Source organism: Abramis brama (assembly GCF_963993115.1).
Source record: "Abramis brama genome assembly, chromosome: 20".
Taxonomy (NCBI): domain Eukaryota; kingdom Metazoa; phylum Chordata; class Actinopteri; order Cypriniformes; family Leuciscidae; genus Abramis; species Abramis brama.
In genome coordinates, this window is record NC_139982.1 from 30409422 (window position 1) to 30432151 (window position 22730).

Here is a 22730-nt window from a genome sequence, read left to right on the forward strand (position 1 = left end):
CCACAAAAAGAAAAAAACTTAGGCTTAGGATTTGGTGAATTAAATACGCAAAATATATATGTGTTACCAGGGCTTGACAGCAACTTTTTTGCTCACCAGTCACTGTAAGTAAGTAAATAAGTAAGCAAGTAAACTTTATTTATATAGGACCTATCACAGATAGAAATCACAAAGTGCTTTAAAAAGTGCAACAATTTAAATTAAAGATAAACAATAAAACACAGATAAAACTATCAGAGATAAAAACAAAACATAAAAGCCCAATCAACTAAAAGCTTGTGGTTTTCCAAAGTTACTAGCCACAATTTTGACATTGATACCATTGGGAAATGCTGCCATAAATATATATATATATTTAATATTATCTCATAATTTGGCAGCCGGTATAGAAATAAAATAAATCAATGCTTGTATTCAGCAAGGATGCATTAAATTGATAAAAAAATACAGTAAAGACATTTATAATGTTACAAAAAAATCTATTTCAAATAAATAAAATCAAACAATCCTGAAAAAAAAAAAAATTGTCCACAACTGTTTTCAACATTGATAATAATCATATTAATAAATCATCATATTAGAGTGATTTCTGAAGGATCATGTGACACTGAAGACTGGAGTAATGATGATGAAAATTCAGCTTTGATCACAGGAATAAATTACAATTTAAAATATATTCAAATAGAAAACTCTGGTCACTGTATTTATTAATCTTTGTTAATGTTAGTTAATAAAAATAAAGCTGTTCATTGTTTGTTCATGTAAGTTCACTGTGCATTAACTAATGTTAACAATGTTGAAAATTAACATGAACAAAGCTAATAAATGCTGTTGAAGTGCAGTTCATTATTAGTTCATAACTAATGTTAAGTAATGAACCTTATTGTAAAGTGTTACCAAAATATTACTAAAATAATACCATCAATGAGCTGAAAGAGCTGTGAGGTTGAGATCTCTATAGCGTCGGCCCTCCTCAGTCCTTTCCGGTAGCGTAGTTTATATCCCATCAGCTCTCCATTCAGGGTACCAGGGGGGGGAGCCTGCCAGCGGACCATGATGCTCTGGGGCATGAAACAGGGCACTTGGTGAGCTTTCAACATGAGTAGAGTTAGTGCATTTTAATTGAGCAGGTAGGCTTCTGGGAGCGTATTATATAAGCGTCTAGAGCTGCACCTGAGCCAGAGAGCTGTCAGAGCTAATGCTGTCATGTGTCATGAGTTAATTTCAGAAAGACAGCTGAGAGAAGCACAGCCTTCAGGCGACGCAGTAATGAATGAAGAAAAAAACCCAGAATGCTTTATGAAACAGGAGATGATCCAGTCCTGACGGTGGGAAACACGCATGTGAAGTTATAAAATCTTCCTGCATTTGGACGGTTCTGATAATTAAACACTTCTATTTTGGGTTGCGACTAATGAATAATTATTCGTTTTAATGGAGTTAAAGTAAGTTAGTAAAAGTAAGTTAGTAGCACTGTGGTAACTATAGTTTCTGCCAAAATTCTCATAATTGGATGGACCTCACAAGAACATGCCCGGGTCACATTTCACCCCAAAATTAATATATTTGCATAAGGTAAACTGGTCTAATCTTAAGGTCATTAAGATTTTTGGCTTGCATTCTGTCATAATTATTTATGACAAAGAAGCACAACTTCACCCATATTCTATTTTGCATAAGGAAAAACTGGCCTATTTTTAAGCCCATTAGATTTTTTGTTCTGATGACAGTTATGCACATTTTCACCCATATTTTCTAAATACTGCAACACAAAAAATAAATAATAAAAAGCTAAATAATAAAAACATATATAATGTGGTTATCCACCCTTTTAGTATATATTCTGCCATTAATAATAATTAAAAAAACAAAAACTAAACAAATTAACATGTAATTTACTCAGCAAAATTGCTGCATTATATATATTTTTTAATTATATATAAAAAAATATATATCGGTTTGAATGAATGATTCAGTGACTCACACAAAAACTTCACTTGTTTTATGACTGGATAAAATCAGCATTTTTTTTAATGAATCTCTTGAATGAATGATTCAATGACGAATACATTATTAGCAGTCTCTTGTCGCCACCTACTGGTGTAATAATGTAATTGAAATGCTAAGTTACTTTCAAAAAGGTGATTTGCTCTATTTTGATCGCTACCTTAGACAACAGTGTTTATATCCCAAATATACACTTTTAGTCCAGCACTTCTGTGATAATCTGAATAACTAGCAGAAATAATTATACAGAAATAATTACACACCTCTCCCTGTCAGCAGCAGATCTGAATGTTCGCTGTGATCGTAGCTGTCGAAGGTTTAATAGACAGAGCTGAATAGCCGTCATTTAGGAATAAGATGGCGTGGGTGTTTGAATCGAGATCGCCGTCTTTTAATGATTAATTGTGCAGCTCTAGTATGGGAACATGGTAATTTTTCTGACCTGACGAGTCTTCATCAAGATCACACTGATAATAGCAGATCTTTAATCACTCCAGCACTAAAACATTAAGCACCAGGAGGACACTGTAGAAATAACAGAGGATCTTACCGTTGAGTTCAGGACCTCCAGAGTAAGGTTCTGTGGAGGGGCGCTCGGCACTGAAACACAAATCAGATTTATTATTGAGCGAAGAGCGAAAGCCCAGCGACACGCGCCGCTCGGAGAACCCGAGCTGCAAAGCTCCGGCGAAATAATTGGTTTATCCACAGAGACTCTCATTCAAAGACTCTGTGACGGTTGTTTATTTTAGGATGCAGTCGTGGGTGGGTTTTTTTTCTTGTTCCTTCAGATGAACACTGGAGGATGGCACTGGCGGCAGAGACAGTAGCAGCCGTTGTTTGTGTGCGTTTGTGTGCTTGCCAACGTTAACGGCTCACTTTAATAAAACACTTCGTTATATTATTTACACTTGCGTTACACTTCCAGTCACGTCCCAAGTGGAGTGGAGTGAGAGAGTACGATTACAACACCACCTGTCACATGCCCGCTGTCTTCCCGGAGGACTTTCTCTGACAGACAGAGAGAGAGAGAGAGAGAGAGAGAGAGAGAGAGAGAGAGAGAGAGAGAGAGAGAGAGAGAGAGAGACAGAGAGAGAGACAGAGAGAGACAGAGAGAGAGAGAGAGAGACAGAGAGAGACAGAGAGAGAGAGAGAGAGACAGAGAGAGAGACAGAGAGACAGAGAGACAGAGAGAGAGAGAGAGAGAGACAGAGAGAGAGAGAGAGAGAGAGAGAGAGAGAGAGAGAGACAGAGAGAGAGACAGAGAGAGAGAGAGAGAGAGAGACAGAGAGAGAAACAGAGAGAGAGAGAGAGACAGAGACAGAGAGAGACAGAGAGAGAGAGAGACAGAGACAGACAGAGAGAGAGAGAGAGAGAGAGAGAGAGAGAGAGAGAGAGAGAGAGAGAGAGAGAGAGAGAGAGAGAGAGAGAGAGAGAGAGAGAGAGAGAGAGGGGCAATAGTCGTGCTCCTGAAGCGGAGATGCTGTAATATAAATTTTATATAAATGTTTAATATTTTTTTAATTAATATATTTAAATTTAAATTAAATACTTTTTTTTTTTAGATCAATTTGATTCTATTCTGAGGAGTCATTTATCAAATAAATCTGAATCAGATTAAAAAAACAATAAATTAAACAATAAATATATATTGTTAATAAATGAATATAAACAAACAGACGATAGTCTTGAACAGACTCTATATTCAGCCACCAGATTGCGCATTGCAATTGAGCTTTACTCAAATAATTAATCAAATAAAACTGAATCAGATTAACTGGAAAATCAATATTTTGTGCACAGACTTCATGTAGCTGAGAACAGAGGCAGTTGTTTTCTGTGTCATGCTATTTGCTTCACGTTATACAATCATGTTAGCATGTCACTTACACGGCGCAGTCTTTTGACGAGTCTCGAGACAACGCTGACACAAAAACATGCTCATGAATACGAAGATCAATTCACTGACAAATCAGCGTGAATGTCAAATCTTCATCAGCAGTAAAGGCACTTTTAAGTGCTATTTGAAGTCCAAGTCAAGGCAGAGAGAGGAAAATCAAAGTCGTCGAGGTTCAAAGTAACATGAAGCTTCATGAAGCTCACCGTCAGACAGCGTTCGGACCGTAACGTCGTCAGTGGAGACGCCAGGGCCGTGTTTGTTGTACGCCACAACCCTGAAACTGTACTCTGTGAACTTCTTGAGCCCCGTCATGGTGTAGGACAGACCCGTGACGTCCACGTCCTGCACAAACAAACACAAACAACATGAAGGACTAGATCTGCACTTTTGCATCTGGACTTTTTACTGTAGTACTTCTTTAAAACTATATAATTAACCTCGGATATGGTCACCCTCCATCTTTACGTGTGAAAACTACCGATGTATTTCACACTGCCTTTACAAAAAAGTGCGGTGTTGTTAGGTAATACCAGGGTATTCTGATATATGCTATGGTATTGTATGATCACCATATTCATATATCATGGCATACTGTATATATGGTATTACCAAGGTATGATGACCAAAGAGCGAAAAAAACAACAACAAAAAAACTTCACCATTGTACATGTCTAAAACAACTGTGCCAAAAACATGGTATTACCAGAGTAAATTTTACTCTTTTTTTATTTTATTTTATTAAAACGCACAACATCACCAGTGTCCAATACACTAATGCCAAAAAAGTGTTGTCATAGTAAACATGCACAAAATATTTAAAAAGCAAAGAATTACCATAGTAAATGTAAAAAAACCCCATTGTATTACCATAGTAAATGTGCAAAAAATACATGTAAATAAACAACAACTTGGTATTATAACAGTAAATGTGCAAAAATATATGTAAAAAAAAATGTAATTAAAATTAAATGTGCAAAAAATACATGTAAAACTTGTTATAATCACAGTAAATGTGCAAAAAATACATGTAAAAAATGTATTATCACAGTAAATGTACAAAAAATACATGTAAAAAAACGTATTATCACAGTAAATGTGCAAAAATATATTAACATTAGTAGCCTACTAATTACATTAGTAAATGTAAAAAAAAAAAAAAATGATGTAAAAAAAAAAAAAAAAACATGGTATAACTATGGTATCTATCCAAATAAAATCATGGTATAACTATAAAAATACATGGTAATAATTTTTTTTTTTTTTTGTGGTTTTAATGTATATAATGTATAATCCCATGGTAATTCTTTGTTAGTTTAAGGTCAAGTTGCTAAATGCTACATATGCACTGATATGTAAATGTGGGCGGTCATATGTTAATGAGCTCATGATGATGAAGAGTTCACCTGCTCTGAGTCTTGCCCCTTCTCACTGTAGAAGAGTTTGTATGTCTGAATGTCCCCGTTCCCATTGACCGGTCTCTCCCAGCTCAGAGCGACTGATGCGGGTCCGACTGAGACCACCTGCAGATTCGGGGCCGGACCCGGGACCTGAACTGAGAGATGGAAGGAGAGAGGAAGATCAGCTACAACTAAAAAAATAATAAAAATATAGGTACAAATCTGCACAAAACTAAAACCCTAAAGTTATTCCTGTTTTATAAAGTTTTAGGAACAAGAACTGAACGAAAGCAGAAGAAATGAAGGCGTGTTTGTCTGTACTTCAACTTTAAGTACATGTTTGAAACACAAAGGACCACTGAAGTAATTTCTTCACAGTGTCTTCCACTGCTTACAGATCTACTTGAAGCTGCTTTTTTCTTTTGGTTGACACTTTTTTTTTTTTGCTTTTGCAAACTTCAACAGCGCGTAGTGACAAAAGACGACATGTTTCAACACACCGCAGCTGGATACTTTAAATAATGACAGTATCACATGGTAAAAGAAGAATATTCTGGCGAGAAAGCAGCATCAGAATCCCGCTGTGTATATTTCAACACTTCAAACGAGTGAAATGCATTGTGGTCCACGTGTGGGATGCAAAGGAAATGGAGGAGTTCTGACCTAGAAAGACCTAGAAAGAGAAAACTGTGTTGCTTTAATTCGTTTTGTCCGTATAAGTCAAACGGGAAGTGCTGGTGATCCACAGAATAACAAACACTTCTGATTTTACTAGGATGAATCCCAACTTCATTTGTAATAGGTTGAGATTATAGTATCAGAAATTGTCTTGATAATAATTTTTATATATTAAATATGTTATGTTATTAAGAGTAGATGCTTTACAAGAAATAAAAATAAGATAAGAATAAGTTTTGTTAATGTTTTTGAAAGAAGTCGTTTTAAGGCTACATTTATTTGAACAAAAATGCAGTAAAAATTGTGAAATATTATTTCAATTTAAAGTAACTGTTTTCTATATGAATATATTTTAAAATACAATTTATTCCTGTGATTAAATCTGAATTTTCAGCATCATTACTCCAGTCTTCAGTGTCACATGATCCTTCCGAAATCATTCTAATATAATGATTTGATGCTCAAGAAACTTTTATGATTATTATCAATATTGAAAACATATTTTATGGAAACCGATTTTTTTTTTTCCAGGTTTCTTTGATGAATAAAAAGTTCAAAAGAACAGTGTTTATTTGAAATAAAAGTAGTGGTGAATAAAAGTATTAATAAAAGAAAATCATACTGACCTCAAACCTTTGAACAGTGTATTTGCGAATGGCATATTTATTAACAAGAAACAAAAAATGGAATTTGGCAATTAATCCATCAGAAATGGATTGGAACATGATTTTTTGTTATTTGACAGGTGATTTTAAAAGTAATGTTTTTCATCAGAAGAACATGGAAAATCATGCACATTAAGACGAAACATGTTGTCAGGGTGTTGTCAGGGTGTTGCCAGGGCTTGTGGGCAATATTAGCATGAATTGACAAACTATGAAAATCCACCAAGAAGTAATGCACCATCCAGGCACTATTCTATAGGGATGCACGATATATCATCCACCATATTGGCATCGGCCGATATATGTCCATTTTAAATGTTACCCGATAAGAAAACTTGTCCGATATATTAAAGGGTTAGTTCACCCAAAAATGAAAATTCTGTCAGTAATTACTCACCCTCATGTTGTTCCAACCGCGTAAGACCTTCGTTCATCTTCGGAACATAAATTAAGATATTTTTGATGAAATCTGAGAGCTGGATCACTTCTCCATAGGCTGCTAGGTGACCGAAACTTGCTGGCCCAGAAAAGTTATTAAAGAGATCGTTAATATAGTCCAAGTGTCTACAGTGGCTCAATCTTAAGTATATCAAGCGACGAGAATACTTTTTGTGCGCAAAAACAAACAAAAATAACGACTTTATTCCACTATTCATTTCCTTCTCTCTGGGCCTCGTTGTTTTTGCGCTGCGTGTCTGTGTTACACACATGACCAGCGTCGGCCAATAGTAAGCCTACGTGGTGACGTGTAACACAGACGCGCAGCGCAAAAACACTACGTGAACCAACTAGAGGCCCAGAGAGAAGGAAATGAACAGTGGAATAAAGTCGTTATTTTTGTTTGTTTTTGCACACAAAAAGTATTCTCGTCGCTTGATATACTTAAGATTGAGCCACTGTAGTCACTTGGACTATATTAACGATCTCTTTAATAACTTTTCTGGGCCAGCAAGTTATAATGCCTTAGAAGCCTATGGAGGAGTGATCAGCTCTCAGATTTCATCAAAAATATCTTAATTTATGTTCCGAAGATGAACGAAGGTCTTACGCGGTTGGAACAACATGAGGGTGAGTAATTACTGACAGAATTTTCATTTTTGGGTGAACTAACCCTTTAAAGCTGATAAATAATGGATTATTTTCTTCAGCTGAGACACTTCAGATGCGCACTGATCAACATGATGGTTTTGAATTGCTTGAAATATGATTGAAATCACTTCAAAAAAGGAAAATACAGTTCAGAGCAACATGTGCAGCGCAAGTCTGTCATATAAGCTACATAACATTATAATGAGAACATCATAATTGTGTGCTTGGGTCATGGCTTTTAATGGTGAGACTTTTGTTTTTGTAATCAGGCTCTGAAAATTATATAAAAATATACAGCTTTCCTGTAGCTCAAACAGTAGAGCATTGGCGCTTGCAACGCCAAGGTCATGGGTTCGATTCCCAGGGAAAGCAAGAACTGATAAGAATGTAAATGTGTACCTTGAAATGCAATGTAAGTCGCTTTGGATAAAAGCATCTGCCAAATGCGTAAATGTAAAATTTGGATTTAGATTTATCGGACAATATATCGGATATCAGCTTTCAAGTACAAAGAATTATCGGTGTCGACAAAAGTTTTCATATCGGCGCATCCCTACTATTTGATTCTGGATGCACAATGCTGATCTCACATACTACATGTCAGATATCTCACAAGCTGGGATGCAGTTTCTTTCTCCTTTTGTGTGTATCTGTGCTATGCACATCAGGCCGTTGGTGTTTACACTCGACCGTGGACACGCACCAGGAGCAACAGTCTCCTTTCATCCCGTGAGATCAGCTTTCCTGACAGCTCCGACCATACCTCTCGTCTCATTAACACTGGTCCCTGTATCCATGAAAACCATCCTGACAGATGCTGTGTACAATGCCACACTCATTCAGGAGTGCCAGCCTGTACAGAAAGAGCCTGTCTGTGAAGAAACCTCAAGACAAGCAGCGAGTCCCAGATCAACTCCTTCCTGTAAACAAGCGGGCGGAAGGTTTGGACACGCACAAACAGGACTAGTGTGGGCGTGCGAGAGGTGTAGAAAGAGAAACCTCAGACCTGGCCAGTGGTCAAACCTGTGCTTGAAGTGTGTACATGTGTGTGTTGGTGTTTTACCCTCCAGCTGGGTGGCCACTGTAAGCGGGGCAGAACTCTCGCCCGGGCCGTTAGCGTTGGACGCGACCACCCGAAACGTGTACTTGGTGTCGGGGACGAGGTTCTGAATGGTGACCTGCATCTCTCCCGGTCCGCTGGTGTTCTCCACACGCTCCCTGTGAGCAAAACCACAGTAATATGAGATATGAGCTGTGTTTTGAGGTCTGAGACATGCTAGTCAAAGTACGGGAACGCATAGGTTTCTAGATTTTGTGTCGACGTGATCCGAAATGTGTCAGAATGCAATTAATTATGCAATGCAAGTATGAGTTTGATCTTCTACAGAAACAGTTTGAAGATAATCTTGCAAAGCAAAATTATATATATGATCAAAGCTAACTTTGTTTATAGGATAGGTTTGATGGTTAGATCATTTAATTTAGTCAAATAATCCGACTAGAATTTGGCTAAAAAGTGTCTAGGTCACCAGTACTTTAATAGTATTTTGAAATAACTTTAATTTTTACATATTCAGTTTTCATTTTAGTATAATTTATAGTAATTTGTCATAAAAAATAAAATCTATTTGAGTTTTAGTTTTATTTCCAGTTAGTAATTTTTGTGCTTCAACTTAACATTTTGTTTAGTTAAGATAATATAAATATATATTCAAACAAACATATAATACATTTTATTTTAGCTTTTATAAAAGCTAAAATAAAAATGTATATATATATTTTGTATTTTATTTCAGATTTATTTCAATTAACAAAAATGTTTTTAACAGTTTTAGATAATAATAATATCATCCCTGGATGTCACATGGGAAATGGTACATAGAATGCATTGCATTGTGGGATACAGTACCTTTCGCACTTTGATTTGGTTGTATACTACTTATTTAGTCAATTCTAGTAGTTTATCCATGTATTTTTTGTTTTATTCAGAAAATTCTCATTCTGCACACAGAATATACACTGATAAGGACGCATCTCACCAAATATTTAGATAAGTGGTCGATTAATTTAACCATCAGTACTCCAAAATCCTAAACGTTTGCTTGCATCTTTGTGAATACTGCACAATAAGTATGTGAAGTATGCTATTCAAACTATTAGCAGTGTTACAATTTGTGTATCCTGTTCCTTTAAGGGGGTGGTATAATGCCCCTTTTTACAATATGTAAAATAAGTCTCTGTTGTCTCAGTGTGTGTGAAGTTTTAGCTCAAAATACTCCACAGATAATTTTATACAGCATGTTAAAACTTACCCTTTTTGAGGGTCAGTAAAAACGCGTTGTTTCGTGTGTGTCCCTTTAAATGCAAATGAGCTGCTGCTCCCAGCAGAGGGCGGAGCTTCAAGAGCTTGTGTATGTGTGTGTGTGTGTGTGTGTTAGCAGCTCCGATTACCTCACAGACAAGCACTAAAATATTATAGAAACTGTTCTGCCTTTTATGTTTAAACTGGAGTTGGACAATGATGGAGAGACTCAAGAAGAAGTGACAACATGTAGAAGCAACAGGACATTTCTGAATGGTTAGTTGATGAGTTTATGTTGCTGATGTGGAGTTAACTATCTTTAATTAGCATATTCTGTCTTGATAATCTATAAATCGTGTTCAGGGGGCGGGTTTATGTACATTTTAGGGTTGGTGATGTCACTAACCCGGGAGGAATGTGGTGTAGTCTCCACCAGCCGTTTGTTGTAGTCCTTAAAAAGTGATTTCTTTAAAAAACAAATATCTCCCTTTGCTTTGAACTTTGAGCGTCGTAACTTTGCAGATGTTGTTTATGCTCAAACAGCAACATTACACACTAACTAAAGTTAGAAAAGTGAAATCATAATCAACCACCCCTTTAACAACCAGCAGAGGTGGCCCACATAAACCGCTATTTACATCTTTCAGCATCTTTAACCGTAATGTGAGGTCTGTTCCTTCATTAGCCAGTTTTAAATCGGGTCTTAAATCTTATTTGTTCTCTCTGGCTTTCGATTAGATTAGATACGTTTTTATTTTTACTTTTTATTGCATGTTGTTTAATGTATTTATATTTTGTATGCTGCATGCTTTCTTTTTCTATATGCTCAATGTTTTATTGTACAGCACTTTGTGGTGCAACTCTGATGCTTTTAAATGTGCTATAGAAACACATTGTGACTTGTCTTTGACTTCACCTGTTAGTGCCGTCCAGACTGTAGAACACAGAGTAGGTGATGTTGTCCCCGTGCGGTTCGGCAGGTAGACGCCAGGTCAGCTTGATGAATCGAGTGGACACCAGCGACGCCACAACATCACGCGGGGCAGAAGGAGCGGGACCGTTGCGCTCGGCAGGACTGGACGCTACATGGTCAGTAGTGGCATCGGTCAATGAAGGGACAGTAGAAGGAAGGGCAACGTCTTGGAGGGTGATTGTGATGGGAGGGGCAACATGAGGGGTAAATTATAGATAAAGAGGAGGGGGGGGCGAGGAAAAAAGAAAAAGAAAAGAACATAAAATAATTGACGTAAAAGAAAAGACAACTACAATGACTTAAAAATTAAAACGAAACGGCAACTTTACTATGAGACAGAGCAGGAGATGGAGGCTCGACGCCAGGCTAAACATGCAGCATGTTACGAACACTGAGGGGAAGGCATAGCATTAACATTCATATCAGAAGCACAATGTTAATTACTCTTTCACATCTGTCCCTGCAATTAAAACACACTGATGACTACATCTCAAGTAGATAAAAATAGCACATTTCACAAAAGTGTCGTGGATGCAAATCAGAGGAATCTGGTGGTGATGTGCAGGGATTATTTACTGCAGAAGAATAATCCGTCCATCTATCTATATCTGCGTGTGTGTAAACAAATATATTCTATTATATACAGCTATAACTATACAGTCAATCATACGTGTAAAAATAAATACATATATTATATACAACTAGTATAATTTGTAATGAAAAAAAAGAACGAAATAAATAAAAATGCAAAATAAGAACAGTTTTACTAGTGGTTTCAGAATTTTGGACAAAATAATAAAAAATATATAAATTATATTATAAATATATACACTTAATATGCACGCACACACACATAATCTATGTAAATACATTTTTGATTATTACTAATGAATTTAAATATTTTATTTATTACTAATAAAATTAAATATAAATTTCTAGTATTCAATATTATTTTAAATATTCTTTGAAAAATGTCAATCCTGGGGATGAGTCTTGCTTTAGGGAAAACAATTCTCGCCAAATGTCGCTCAACAACTCCGACTTCCAACACAAAGACATTAGCAAGGCCATGTAACACTGAATCCTGTGTGATCGGCCAATCGTCTCTCAGAGGATGTGTGGATTGGAAAACGATTCGTGTGAAACTGGAAAAAAAAAGGCGTCTATTCATTAGACTTGTTTGCAGAAAACCAGCCCAGTGCACCAATGAGGAGAAACCTTCAAGACAAACAACAACTCTTGATGGAAATATGAGAATAGAGTAGAGTAGAACAGAATAGAGCACAATGAAAGTTCGCCCCCCTCACAGCTTGTGTCCGGGCTTCACTCTCAGGTGTGAGTGACACCCTTTCAGCGCCCGAATAAACGAGTGTGTGGGCGAGGTGTGTGTCAGTCTGCAGTGTCTGGCACAGAAACGGGCATCAGAGACCAGCTGGAGACGTGAGAAGCCAAACCCGTGAGCTTCCCGATCCTATCCTGAGATTCCTGACTCAGCATGAGGACAGATAGGGAAAGATTAGACTCCTGATAAGACTGATAAGATAGTTTGTGCGGAGATAACTTTTTTTTCCAAACTTATTTAACACCTGCATCTTGGAAACTTTTTCAAGGTTTGCATTCTCGAGTCGAGTTTTGTGCAAATGAACGGGCCGGATTGCGTTAAGGGTTTTCTGTGAGAACGGTGTTGTGTTAGCGGTCCCTAAGTTAATAACTAATGATCTTTGTGACGGAAGTGAATCAATCAAAACTAACTTTATCTGGACAATAACTTTATTCTAGAGCTGCTGTAAAGCCTAAACAATCTCTGTTACTGTAATTTCCTATTATCTCTGTAAAGCTGCTTTGAAACAGTCTATATTGTTAAAAGCGCTGTATAAATGACTTGACTTAATGGATGAACATAAAACGTCATGAATGACCCCTGATGATGAAAACAATGTCTGCATTGGACTTGATGAAAATGATTGCAACTTTATGACTTTATCCTGCTACATTAATAACTTTATTTATTTATTTAACAGCCTAATCTCTTCACAGCTGGGGGGAACCGCTAACGCTGCCCTTCAAAGGGAAGATCTTAAGAAAGGAAATGACATCAAGCACAGGAGGAACCTTGGGATATTATTATCATTATTAGATATGCACCAAAAATACACTACGAAATAGAAATCGGAGGCAGACCCGAGGGTGTTGGTTCAATAGAAGTAGGATCAAAAATGGATGCTGGGTAACTTTTGGGTTTGAAGTTCTGTACCTCTCATTCAGTATGCATGGCGGAGCGCTAAACGTTACATCTCTATATTTCCAGCCGTTTGATGATTTGTAATGTAGAGCTTGCTGTTTATGCATCTGACTTAAAAGAAGCCCAAATAGATTCATAATGTTTAATTAAAAGAACTAAAAATTCTAGTTTGCATTTTTTTTATCATATTAATTTATATGTACTGATGTAAAACCACAAATAAACAGCAATATTAACTTGCATGTGTGTTTCACGCATTTAACACACATGATATGATGAACAGGGCAACAGAATGACTAGTTTGAGCGAATCAATCGGGTGAACCAATGATTCAATGACTCGTTCATAAAAGAGAGCCATTTACTCCTGAACGAATCAGCCGTTTGAACAAATCGAATAACTCAATGACTTACTCATTTAGACATTTACCACCACCTACTGGCAGCTTTAGTTTCATATTAGAGTATCATTTCATTAATTTTTTATTTAAATTTTTCCATATTAATAAATAACCCAATTAAAGGTAAAGTTCACCCCAAAATGAAAATTCTGTCATCATTTTCTCACCCTCATGGCCATTGAAGCCTAAAAGTTTATGCTAATAAATATTAATATTGATATTTCTCCAATAACCATGATAAGATATTCATAAATTATATGTTGAATCAACATTACTTCTTGTAATGTCTATTTGATTATTTTCTTATTTAACACAATAATGACTTTTGGGGGCAATTTAATTAATTAATTAGAGATTAATTAGATTAAGTAATTGCCACATCGTGTATATCGTGTAATTAATTAAATACACACACACACACACACACACACACACACACACACACACATATATATATATATATATATATATATACATAAAAAAAATAAACATACAGAGAAATATTCTGTATGTTGTAATAAAGACATTTCATGTTAAATCTAAAACCCAAAACACACAGTGTCAGGACCGCAGTGCATCATTCCTGAAAATCGTTGAAAAGAAAGGCTAATAAATGAGAGGTGAGGCAGATAAGAGAGGAGTGATGTGATGGCTGAAGTTGATGTGAAAATGGCATTAAAGTGTTTCCTCTGAAGATCAGATGGCGTCGTGCACAGAGAGGCTGGCACTACAAAGGTTACAAACCCGACACACTCGTCTCACTTCCAGAGGAGAACGCTCCGAGCCTTGATCTTCAGCGCTCCTCAGACGTCCGCTTATTGAGATGAAAGATCGGGATAATTTCACCAGAATGTTTTCTCAGCGCAGTCACGAACTGCTGCTACAACCAAACCAAGTTATCCAGACAATTCATTAGCGGTGTTTACCAAGTCAAGCATCACTGTGATTGGTGTTTATTTGAGTTTATAACTCAAGACTTGAGGGTGGAGTAAGAAACCTTCAGGAAACAACCCAGAAAACTCCAGTTTTTTGTCTTTTACCAAAACTTGCCAAGTCTTTTATTGTTCTTTTACCTCATCAACCAAATCAGTGGTTCTTCAAGCACTTTATACCTCTATAAAACTCTTGATGACTATGTAAAACACTCTGTGAACAACTTGGGTGTTATTAATTGATTCTGCTCTTAAATTTGATAACCATATAAATGCTGTAGTTAAATCTAGTTTTTCCCAATTAAGATTATTATCTAAGGCTAAACGTTTTTTGTGATCCTTTCGTTCGTTTCATCTAGACTTGACTATTGTAATTCTCTTTATATTGGAATGAGTCAATCCTATGTTAGTCGTCTTCAGATGGTGAATGCAGCAGCCAGACTTTTCCCCAATCATTTTTGTTTTTAAAGCCATGAACGGATTAGCTCCAAAATATCTCTCTGATCTTTAGAAATTAAATGACTCTTCAAGATCATTAAGGCCATCTCAACAAAGACTGCTGATGTTTCCGAGATCTAGACTTTAGACAAGGGGTGAACGTGCTTTTTCTATTGTTGGTCCAAAATCGTCTGAATTCTCCATTCCTGAGACTATATCCACAGTCTGTTTATAAATCCAAGTTAAAATCCTACCTCTGTTCACAGGCTTACGACTGTCCTTGATTTTAAAATGTTGATTTTTTTTTAATGTAAACTCTCTTTATCATTTATTTTGCAGTCTTTCTTGATTTTTTTTAAAGATATTTGTCCTGTTGTACAGCACAATGGCCAACTACTGTTGCTTTTATTATGCTATATGTGACCCTGGATCACAAAACCAGTCATAAGTCGCGCGGGTATATTTGTGGTAATAGCCAACAACACATTGTATGGGTCAAAATTATCGATTTTATCTTTTATGCCAAAAATCATTAGGATATTGAGTAAAGATCATGTTCCATGAAGATATTTTGTAAATCCTACCGTAAATATATAAAACATTTATTTTTGTGAGTGAATGCTGCACAATCGTGAACATAAATGGAGAACTTTAAAGGAGATTTTCTCAATGTTTCGATTTTTTTGCACCCTCAGATTCCAGATTTTCAAATAGTTTTATATTGTCCTATCCTAACAAACCATACATCAATGGAAAGCTTATTTATTCAGCTTTCAGATGACGTTTAAATCTCAATTTATAAAAATTGACCCTTGTGACTGGTTTTGTGGTCCAGGGTCACATATATATATATATATATAAAAAGTTGACTGAAAAAAGTTGATTGATGACTACAAAACAGACTGGATCACACCTGACGGGTCTGTTTGCGTAACCTCAATCCCACAGGAAGACTGAGTACGGCACGCCGCTCAGGAAACGGGAATGATTCACACCTTTACTTATATCTGTCCTGTTATTTATGGAATGGTGTTTTCATTAGATGGGTGGAGAGCGAAAGCGGGCGAAACGCGTGTGGCTCTTCCTGTCGAGGCCCAAAAGGCCTATAAGCACACAGAGAAAGCTTCCTGAATGGAGGCGTTTAGGATCGCACAAATCGCACAGCAGGGGTAAAAAACCAAAAAAAACATTTTTCTTCCACTAGCTCACATTCTCTCTCTTCATCCGCCCCACGTTTGCCGCCAGGAAAACCCGACCGCCTGACAGGAACCCCGGCCAGCTCATCAATAGCCATTCACACAATCCAATAACATCTGATTGCTCATCATTAGAGTTTGAACCTCAGCAGAACCAAAGCCGCAGACCTCCAGAGGGCCGACGCTGCAGAAATCACATCCCAATCAAGAGGCTTGTCAGATGAGGGCTTCACCGCGGTAAACACGCTCATAATCACACACAACAGGTCTAGATGGGAACAACTTTAAACGGTACATGGTGACGAGCTTCAGGGCCTAAATAACTCTTCATTCCCAGCATGTAGGACGGTGCGGAGTGTGTGTCGGGAGAAATGTGTCGAGAAGTATTTTGCGGTAGATACATTTACAAGGCTATTGGAGAAATAAAATGAAAATGTTTTTGTAACTGCTGCATTTAGACCCGTGATGTCAGAGGTTCAAAACGGTGGCACGCAGAATAATAAATGTAAATGAATAATATTTATACAATTTTATTACAAAAATATAAATTAAAATGGGTTGAATTATTTTAATTTTATAAATTTAAAAAATAAATAAAATCATGTTTTTGTGATGTGTGCATCTAGAGACTGAAAATGACTCATGAACATAATAATAAAAATAATAATTGTAAAATTAAGAATAATAACAACAACAAAAAGTTATTATAAAATTAATAAATGAAAAAAATTAATTATAATTTCTTTAAAAATACATTTTTTTGTAACAGTTGCATTTATGGACTCGCTCAGGTATGTGATATTGCATATTTATAATTTAAATGCCTTATTTAAATGCAAATAATGCAAATATGGTTTTATGGAAGGGTTTGGATTCCAATTTCCAAAATATAAAAATATATCAGGTTCCATTATTGAATAAATAAAATGCCTTTCATTTGTAAAGTATTCCATTGACTGAATAATCCAAAAATAAGCATTACTACATGGTTTTTAATGCAAAAAATATATAAAAAAACTGCAAAATTGGATTTTCAGCAAAAATGACTATATCTTGTGATACTGAGAGGATTGAGGTGGTGCTGCCCACCCCTACCATCATACTCAGAGTAATGCATGACATCAACATGTTTAACAGAAATCCACAGTATGCCAGCAGATCTCATTACACACAGACACACAATTACAGCTGGAGCGAGCGAGATCATGTACTGGCATTATGTCCTGTAATGGAGGAACGGAGATGAGGAAAAAAGGTGTTTCATCACCAATGCTCGTGAGGCCAGTGTTCACACTCGCAGGGAGTGACATATCTGTAAATATGAAATCTGAGATTAAAATTCTGTCATCATTAACTCAAACATAATGAAACCTAAATTTAATTCATACAATTTACAATTAAAATGATACATTTTAGAATAATAATAATAAGAAGATATTATTATAATTATAATTGGTTAACATTTATTTGTAATAATTTATTTTTATTAATTTTTAATAGATCCGCTAACAGCCACATTGATATATCAAGTCTCAGCACTTGTCCATACAATGGAAATCAATGGGCTTGTTTTGGACCCCACTGACTTTCATTGTGACTTCTGTGGAAGAAAGAAAGGCGTATGGGTTTGACGGTGAGTAAAACAGAATGTTCATTTCTATGTAAACCATCCCATAATGTTTATTTTCTAAGAACCTCCAATGCAAATGAGTAGTGAAGGATCATGTACACCCACCGCAGGAAATCAACAAGAGCCTGGACTGATTTGCAAGTGTCCTGAAGTGGATTATTTCTTCAATCAAAACAAAGCTCTCGTGTAATTGGAGAGTTTGAGAGCAAATGTTCAGAGGAAAGACACACAAGCACATGAGAAACAGTGACGCGAGGCCACGGCGGTTCACTCCATCCTGACGCCTTCTTTTATTACACAGTTTCTCTTAAACAACAGAGATTAAACGGAGAGCAAATGGCGACTTTTCCTTTTCCTTCTCCAATCCAAACCACAACAGAAACATAATCAATAACTGAGAGTGATGCTTCAATCACTGGAATCAGCTGTCACCAATTGTCTGCTAAACTCCAACGTGACGGATCGTCCCTGTGGACCTTTCTTTTTCTTTATCAGGATTTAATTTCCTCTTTCCTTCCTCCCCGTCATGATAAAGAGGTCCTGTTTGTAAGAGGTTCTGATGGGAAACAACACAACCTCTCTACCAGCCGAGCCAATATCTGTATCAATCTCAAAAATATTTGTATGTGTATTCGGTTTAAACCAGAAGTGGGTGGGGCTTTACTCTGAAGTGTAGACAATTACTTGAGAAGACTGTTATGTCTATGGTTTTACAGCATATCTTTGAACAAATAAAATTAAATGAAAATTCACGTTTGATGATTGCAAACAAGCAAAACAAAGGTCACAACGATGTAATTACCAGAGGAAACAAACAAGTCTTGTCTAAAAAAACAGACCCGCCCCAAACTCAAGCCATTGATGATGTTTATAGTATAAAACTGTTGGAAACTAATAATTAAATCATCAACAACAACAGCAGCAGCAAAAACAATAATACAATTAAATACAACACTAAAAAAAATATGAATAATTGTAACAATATTATTATTAAAATTGTTAAAATATATATATATATATATATATATATATATATATATATATATATATATATATATATATATATATATATATATATATATATATATAAAAATTAAGGGTTAAATGTTAATTATAATAAACAAAAAACATGTTTGATAATCGTATACAAGCAAAATAATAAATGTTACCGGAGGATTAAAATGAGTCACTTTTGTGTCCTGTTGATAAAGAAAAGCAATAAAGCTGATTTAGCACAACCAAACAACATTTCCCATCATTCAACAGTTGAAGCATCACTTACACGCATATTCTGATGCATGAAAAATACATGCATCTTTTTAGACCAAAATCACTTCATCACTTCTATAATTAAGACTTCTGAAATCTTAAGTAACCACTTCCCATGATAGCTTAAATCCACTTCCTCTACTGGAATCTGATCAGTAATTAACAACGCGTCACTGTTTCAATTGCAATTCATTTGGTGGTTCATTGGTGTCTGTTTGCAAACTAAACCTCAGTAAAGCGGGAGAATCCGGCATTATTAAATGAGATTATTAAACTGCGGGGGCTCCGTCAAGAGGAGCTGATGCAACATGAAAATGAAGAGCATGCAGACGTGTCTAATAAAGCGGCGTGGTTAATTAAACATTCAGCGGCGAGATCTCTACACCAGCGCCAGGTGCCAAACAGATCTCACACCAGCATCCAATCAATGCAGCGTCGTTTACGCCTCTGCCCGACGTGAGAGAACATGTGTTCAAGCCTTCATTCACTGCGTACGCCTGTGAAGCCTGAGACTGAGAGAGAGACACGCAACTATGCAGTAAAAACATCCAGAGCATCTAAGAAACATGCAAACTGTAGTAACCGAGCGGCAACCTTCCAGTCTCTCTCTTGGGAAGTGACTTAAACTGCAATTCATCGACTGGCCACTAGAGACAGGCTCCAAAAGAGAGTCAATCCTATAAACCCCCATGTTAAAGTGCCCAACTTTACAGCAGAAAAAAACATGTTTACAGCCTGGTGCAAAAAGTGGTTTTGGTCTATATAGCTAGTTTTGCCCTTCATGACGACTGTGAGGAGGGTGAATTTGTTTATAACTCATCCGTTTAAATTATATTAAGCCTTAAAGTTCTGCATAATTAAGGGCGTGGCCACTTGAGTGACAGGTGGATTGCCGCTGATGTCACTACTACTAGCAGTTTGTCTGTTAGCGTCACGTCACCTCAGCTAATCCGCCTCGCTGCACATTTTCGTTTATGTGACACGCTACAAAGATGGCGACGGCCGGCTCCGCCTAGCCTGGAAATCCAGACCTAAATCTAAAAGATTAATGGTCTGGCGTCGACTACGACCAATCAACAATAAACCCCAGCTACCTGCGGAGCTAACCTTATTAGACATTCTCTGATTAGACTCTTACCGTATCTGGTCGGCGAAACAGCAAAAACGTCCTTCTTGCAAAGGAACGATTCGAGCGCCGTCTTCTGTTCCTCTTTTAGATAAAAAGCCAAGTCTAACCCGTTCACTGTAGCGGCCAAAGCCGTTTCAAACAACTGGTGTTCATCCATAGCCATCTTGCAATGTTTACTAATGACTTCGACGTCACAGCGCTGTCGTCATATCGCCTCTGGCCCGCCTATATCAGATAACCCGATGTGATTGGTGCAGCTTGGATACAGGGGCATATTTAATGAGCATCATTACTCGACACCAGAGTAACTCGCTGAGCAAATTCAACTTGTGCTCTCGCGAGAACTCTGGATTACCAGGGTAGGCTCCGCCCACTTTGGGCTTCAAAAATGCTCCTCAGAAACCAACGGGTGACGTCACAGACACTACGTCCATATTTTTTTTACAGTCTATGGTAGTAACGCATCCGCCCCCAAAACACCCTCGCAACGAGTTTGAACAGGCAAATGCACTTCTATTTTATCCAGATCATGTAAACATGTAGATGTCACGCTTATGACATGCTGTAAAACAATCATAATCAAATAGAAAGCCACAAAAGCTTTTGGACTCATCCCCAGAAAGCATCACTGACGGACTGCTACGACCCATCCCGTGATAATGATTTCTGTGTTTAACTCCTGTCAAAAGATCAATCGTTGAGTCTTTAGCCCATCACCAGAATAAACACTCGAGATCTAAAGGGATTTGGCTCTGAAGCTGGTCTGAGCTTTTCTGAACACGCTTAATGAAGACGAGGATTTCTGCAGAAATCATCAGGAATACAAGCAGAAACACACATGTATGCAGTGTAAAGGGAGTTTACCTAAATCCAGTATGATGAGCTGAGCGCTGGCCTGGACGTTCCCGGCGGCGTTCTCCGCTAAACACTGATAAAAACCTTCATCTGACTTTACTAGACCCAAAACCTGCAGGTTATGCTGCTTCTGTGTGGACATAGACAACAAAACAGACCATTTCACAAGAACGACATGTTAAACGCAACATGTTAAACGCAACACAGTTTTGTTGTGTAATGAGTAATGGTGGCTGTCACTGGCACTTTCATGTACAGGGTTCAGACTGATGAGCCATTACTGTACACAACAAACCCATTCAGCTGCTCTCTACATGCATCTCGTGTTTATTTATTAATTATGGACAGACAATAACTAAAATCAGGATTTAAAACTGTGTTCATATAGTTAATACTAATAATACTAATAATAATAAAAAAAGCAGAAAACCTAAATCAAATCAAATTAAAAAAAATTCACAAAAAAAATTAAATAAATAAATAAAATAAGGATTTAAACTTTCTAACAGCTAAAAGGGGTTGCAACAGGTATCCATCCATCCATCCATCCATCTATCTATCTATCTATCTATCTATCTATCTATCTATCTATCTATCTATCTATCTATCTATCTATCTATCTATCTATCTATCTATCTATCTATCTATCTATCTATCTATCAGTCCATCCATCTATCTATCTGTCTATCTATTAGTCTATCCATCTGTCCATCCATCCGTCTGTCTGTCTGTCTGTCTGTCTGTCTGTCCGTCCGTCCATCCATCCATCCATCCATCTATTAGTCCATCCATCCATCCATCCATCTGTCTGTCTATTAGTCTATCCATCCATCCATCCATCCATCCATCCATCCATCCATCCGTCTGTCTATTAGTCTATCCATCCATCCATCCATCCATCCATCCATCCATCCATCCGTCTGTCTATTAGTCTATCAATCCATCCATCCATCCATCCATCCGCCAAGAAACAGGACTGGCTAATATGAGCTTTTAAAACAGAGAGATGTGTAGTCTGCAGTGAGGAGACGGTGTAACGCACCACTATCCTGAAATAGTCACTGGGAATGACCGTGTCTCCGTCCTTCATCCATCTGACGGTGGGCGGCGGAGACCCGGTGATGTCACACTCAAAGATGATGTCCATCGACTCCTGGGCGTAAGTGTTGGAGGGTCTCGTCACGAACCGTGGAGGAACTAGAAGATAAAAAACCAGTAAATGCAGGCATGAACATGAGTGGAGGTCACAGGGTACATACGGATACAAACACCAACAAAAGAGCAACATCCCACAGCTGGGATTCGTGCGAACAGGAACAGGTAGTGGCAGGTAAAGTGTGTTTCCTCTCATCTGCCTTTGTAGTTCCTATGGCAACCGCATCCGAGCTAGTTTGCGACCTCTCCTGATGTTTATGTGCAGGTAATGGAGGATGTTCAGCTGGGAAGAACAGATGAAGAATACAGATACGCTAAAAATAACCCGAGTTTCAGACTCAGAGGTAGTTTTCTTATTGCCATCTGACAAAAGTGCGTCAAGGATGACTGATTCTGTGTTTTTACGCCCAGCTTCACCTTCTAAAATCAACAAGAGACAAAGAAAATCAACAGCTCTCCATCTGCAGCTCTGT

The 22730-nt window shown here is 37.1% G+C and overlaps 1 protein-coding gene across 10 annotated transcripts in view; it reads right to left on the bottom strand.

Annotated features, from left to right (window-relative positions):
- Positions 1 to 22730, bottom strand: part of neo1b (neogenin 1b) — a 131962-nt gene that overhangs the window by 18403 nt on the left and 90829 nt on the right. For 7 of the 10 annotated variants that reach the window (XR_014603820.1, XM_084095793.1, XM_084095796.1 and 4 more), the window contains exons 6-13: positions 22145 to 22299; positions 21112 to 21232; positions 10955 to 11177; positions 8800 to 8954; positions 5311 to 5459; positions 4111 to 4249; positions 2558 to 2607; positions 920 to 1061 (exon numbers count right to left, since the gene is read on the bottom strand). Coding sequence is in view for 9 of the 10 variants with exons in the window: in XM_084095793.1 (XP_083951919.1) it covers positions 920 to 1061; positions 2558 to 2607; positions 4111 to 4249; positions 5311 to 5459; positions 8800 to 8954; positions 10955 to 11177; positions 21112 to 21232; positions 22145 to 22299 (1134 nt within the window). In the remaining variant the exon portion in view is untranslated. The remainder of the gene's footprint in view (positions 1 to 919; positions 1062 to 2557; positions 2608 to 4110; positions 4250 to 5310; positions 5460 to 8799; positions 8955 to 10954; positions 11178 to 21111; positions 21233 to 22144; positions 22300 to 22730) is intronic. The other 3 variants (XM_084095794.1, XM_084095792.1, XM_084095790.1) reach the window with 1 other exon arrangement.